The sequence below is a fragment of the Neodiprion pinetum genome, chromosome 1 (assembly GCF_021155775.2).
Source record: "Neodiprion pinetum isolate iyNeoPine1 chromosome 1, iyNeoPine1.2, whole genome shotgun sequence".
Classification (NCBI taxonomy): domain Eukaryota; kingdom Metazoa; phylum Arthropoda; class Insecta; order Hymenoptera; family Diprionidae; genus Neodiprion; species Neodiprion pinetum.
Window position 1 is genome coordinate 1,470,524 of NC_060232.1, and position 2,871 is coordinate 1,473,394.

General features: G+C 44.0%; 1 protein-coding gene across 1 annotated transcript; it reads left to right on the top strand.

Annotated features, from left to right (window-relative positions):
* The first annotated feature begins 308 nt into the window (after window positions 1-308).
* LOC124222001 (uncharacterized) lies at window positions 309-1,931 on the top strand. Its single transcript, XM_046632521.2, has 2 exons — window positions 309-425; window positions 491-1,931. Exons 1-2 carry the CDS (start codon window positions 323-325, stop codon window positions 850-852), a joined length of 465 nt encoding a protein of 154 aa, XP_046488477.1. The 5' UTR covers window positions 309-322; the 3' UTR covers window positions 853-1,931.
* Window positions 1,932-2,871: the final 940 nt, after the last annotated feature.

Consider the following 2,871-nt stretch of genomic DNA (forward strand, 5'->3'; position numbering starts at 1 on the left):
GGGGGGCGGACGAATCGGTGAACCGGAAGTGCGGGCGGTTGGTCACGGATCGGAGAACTCGGCCGTCGCGTTCCTCCGAAAACGCACGGGATCGGCCGTCTGCATCACGGAGGTGATTACGCTCTGAAGGTATGGCAACCAGCGCTGTGATATAATAAAAAAAATAAATGTATCGTCGCAGCGATTCTATTTGCGCAACGCATAACGAGTCTCTCCCGCCTCTGAACTGCATCCGCGCTCATATGCGCGTACAATGTCGGCTATAAAAGGAGAGTGTTGATCGGCTGATTCGCGCAGTTTGTAACGAACATTTGTCGCAAGGATGCAGACTCCTCGAGGGCTTCGCTGCAACCTCGGCATCCTCGCGCTCCTGACGGCCGTCCTGATCCTGCGGACCGACGCCCAAGCGCGCGGGGTCTTGAGAGGTGAGCGAAGAGGAGAGGATCTTACGTTTTACCTTGCAAAATTTTTTTAACCCGGTTTTACGCAGACGCCGCCATCCGAGCCGCCCTCGCGGCCATTTCCGGCGGAAAACTGCCCCTCAGTGACGATCGTCTCGTCGAACTTATACAGGAATACGTGCGACGCGTCGTCGCCGCTCAGGCTGACGGTCATCCGTCGGACGGAATCGAGGCGGCCGCCAGTCTTGCACAGGAAGCTGTGTCCCAGGTTACCGCCGCCTACGCTGCGGCCATATTTCAATCTACGACGGCTCCGGAGGCACAGCGACTATTCGCCAGATTCCAAGACACCGTTGATAGGATCGTCCAGTTCGCCAAGAGTGGCGACTTTGGGATCGGCGGTATTGATCGGCCCGCCGACCGAGGAAACGAGCGCCGGTTCGATTATTAGATACTTTTTCTCACCTCTTCTTCGATAGGTGAGAAATTCTACGACGTATGAATTTGTATGCGTAGATTAGAATTCCTACGCCTAGGTTCTGAGCGTCTTAATTGCGATGAAACTTCACCATCGCGTTTTGGTGGCTGTGAAATTGATTCACAATTTTTTGTCAAATTATACTTAATAAATGAATTGTAAACTTCTCGAAGTTCTTACACCCGGTTTAATTTATCGATTTTGTATTTTTATTTACATCAAGTTTGTCTCGCGATTATTTCTCACCCAATCGAACAAGTTGATAATAAATAAGTTGATAATGAAATCGATACGTTGACGAATCGTTCGATGTAGACGAAGATTCGTTAAAAATTCTTCGACTTCGCCCTGGAATTTCATATAAAGAATAAAGATCATGAAATCCTCCAAAATTGCAGATACGTAATAATAAATTATAACGTATTTGTATTTTGTTCCTAATTTTTCATGTCTGTAGAAAACAATACGATTATTTAAAAATGATTACGCCTATCTGTTCGACCTACGCGCTAAATTACGGACAGGCATTTGCGCACGAGTCTCAGTTTTTATTCCGAGATTTGAATCCGGCGGTCATACAATATCTGGATGTCCGAAAGTGTAAATTACTTTGCTCCGCGTACATGTATAATTTATACACGCGTATACGGTGAGCAGCAGCGACGTGCGGGAGTTGATAATCTAGCGATGTAGGATGGAGAATCTCCTCCCGGAGTGACCGGAACTGCGCCTATGCTCGCGCCGGAAGTACCGCTGCCACATGTAGTAATATAAATTGTAATGCCCTTACGGTGTGTTCTTCTAATTTTTCTCTCTCTCGCTCTCTTCTTTTTTGCTTCTCCCTGCTTTGTTTTGCTTTGTGTCGTTTCGTTCGGTTTTGTCTCCCCCTTTTCCCTTCTCCCCGTGTTCGTTTTCCTTTTGCCCGTTTTCCCCTCCTTGCCGCCCGCGTACGCGACTCTCTCAAATTTGCATTTAAAATACCGGAATCTACCATTGTTGTGGAAATTGCCAAATTTATTTTTAATATGCTAATATAATTAATGTATGTACCAGCTGCTGTTCTTTATTACTATACCTACGTATAATGTTACCTTCGTAATTTATATTTTATACTTATAACCTAACGTGTATTATATGTATACGCTATACAGCTACGTATACTCGCCATCGTGACACGATTAATCCAATATTATACCGACTTTGTTTGCCGATTTTTATTTAAAAAAATTTTTTTTTCAATTTATTTATATAATAGTTAAATCACTGCGGTATTTAGTGAAAACTTTGCCCATGCTAATAACTATAACAACAACTATGTCCTTGTCACAGTTTGGCGCTTTTTTATTCAACGTTCGATCTTGCCGCGAGATTTTAACCATGGTTATTACCATTGTTAGAGTAGCAGCTCAGCTGATTTCTAAATCGTCGCGCTAGTATTATGTACGTGTATATTATATATCTTTCGGATAAGTAGAAACGTCCTTCTACCCGCAATTAAAATTTTTTTATCTTCTTATTATAGTTATACACGCTTCGTACCATAAAACAAAAGAAAAACACTGCGGTTTAAAATAATCAAATAATTGAATTAAACCATTCATTAGATGATTGTAGGAACAATCGTTGAAACGACTACAGGAATATCTCGTGCCTCCGAAGCGAGGAAACCCGTAATCAATTTTCATTTCCTGTGTTTTCCGACGGGGTTTCCTTAGATTTATCACCAGTTCGAGTACAGGATTGATCGGATAAAAGAGGCAATATCGATTTTGCAGAAAATGAAGAATTCGCGTTCTGGTAAATGCAAAGGTTGATGCCGGGGTCCAGGACCCTTGCCCCCGGTGTACGGACATATCCTATACCAGTGCCGCACGGCATCCGGCGTGTATTTTGCTTTTGTTTGTTCGCTATACACGTACAATAAACATGGGTGGCTATCGAGCACGGCTACCGCATCTCCGCTACCGTTGCCTGCAACTTGCAAGCCGGCTA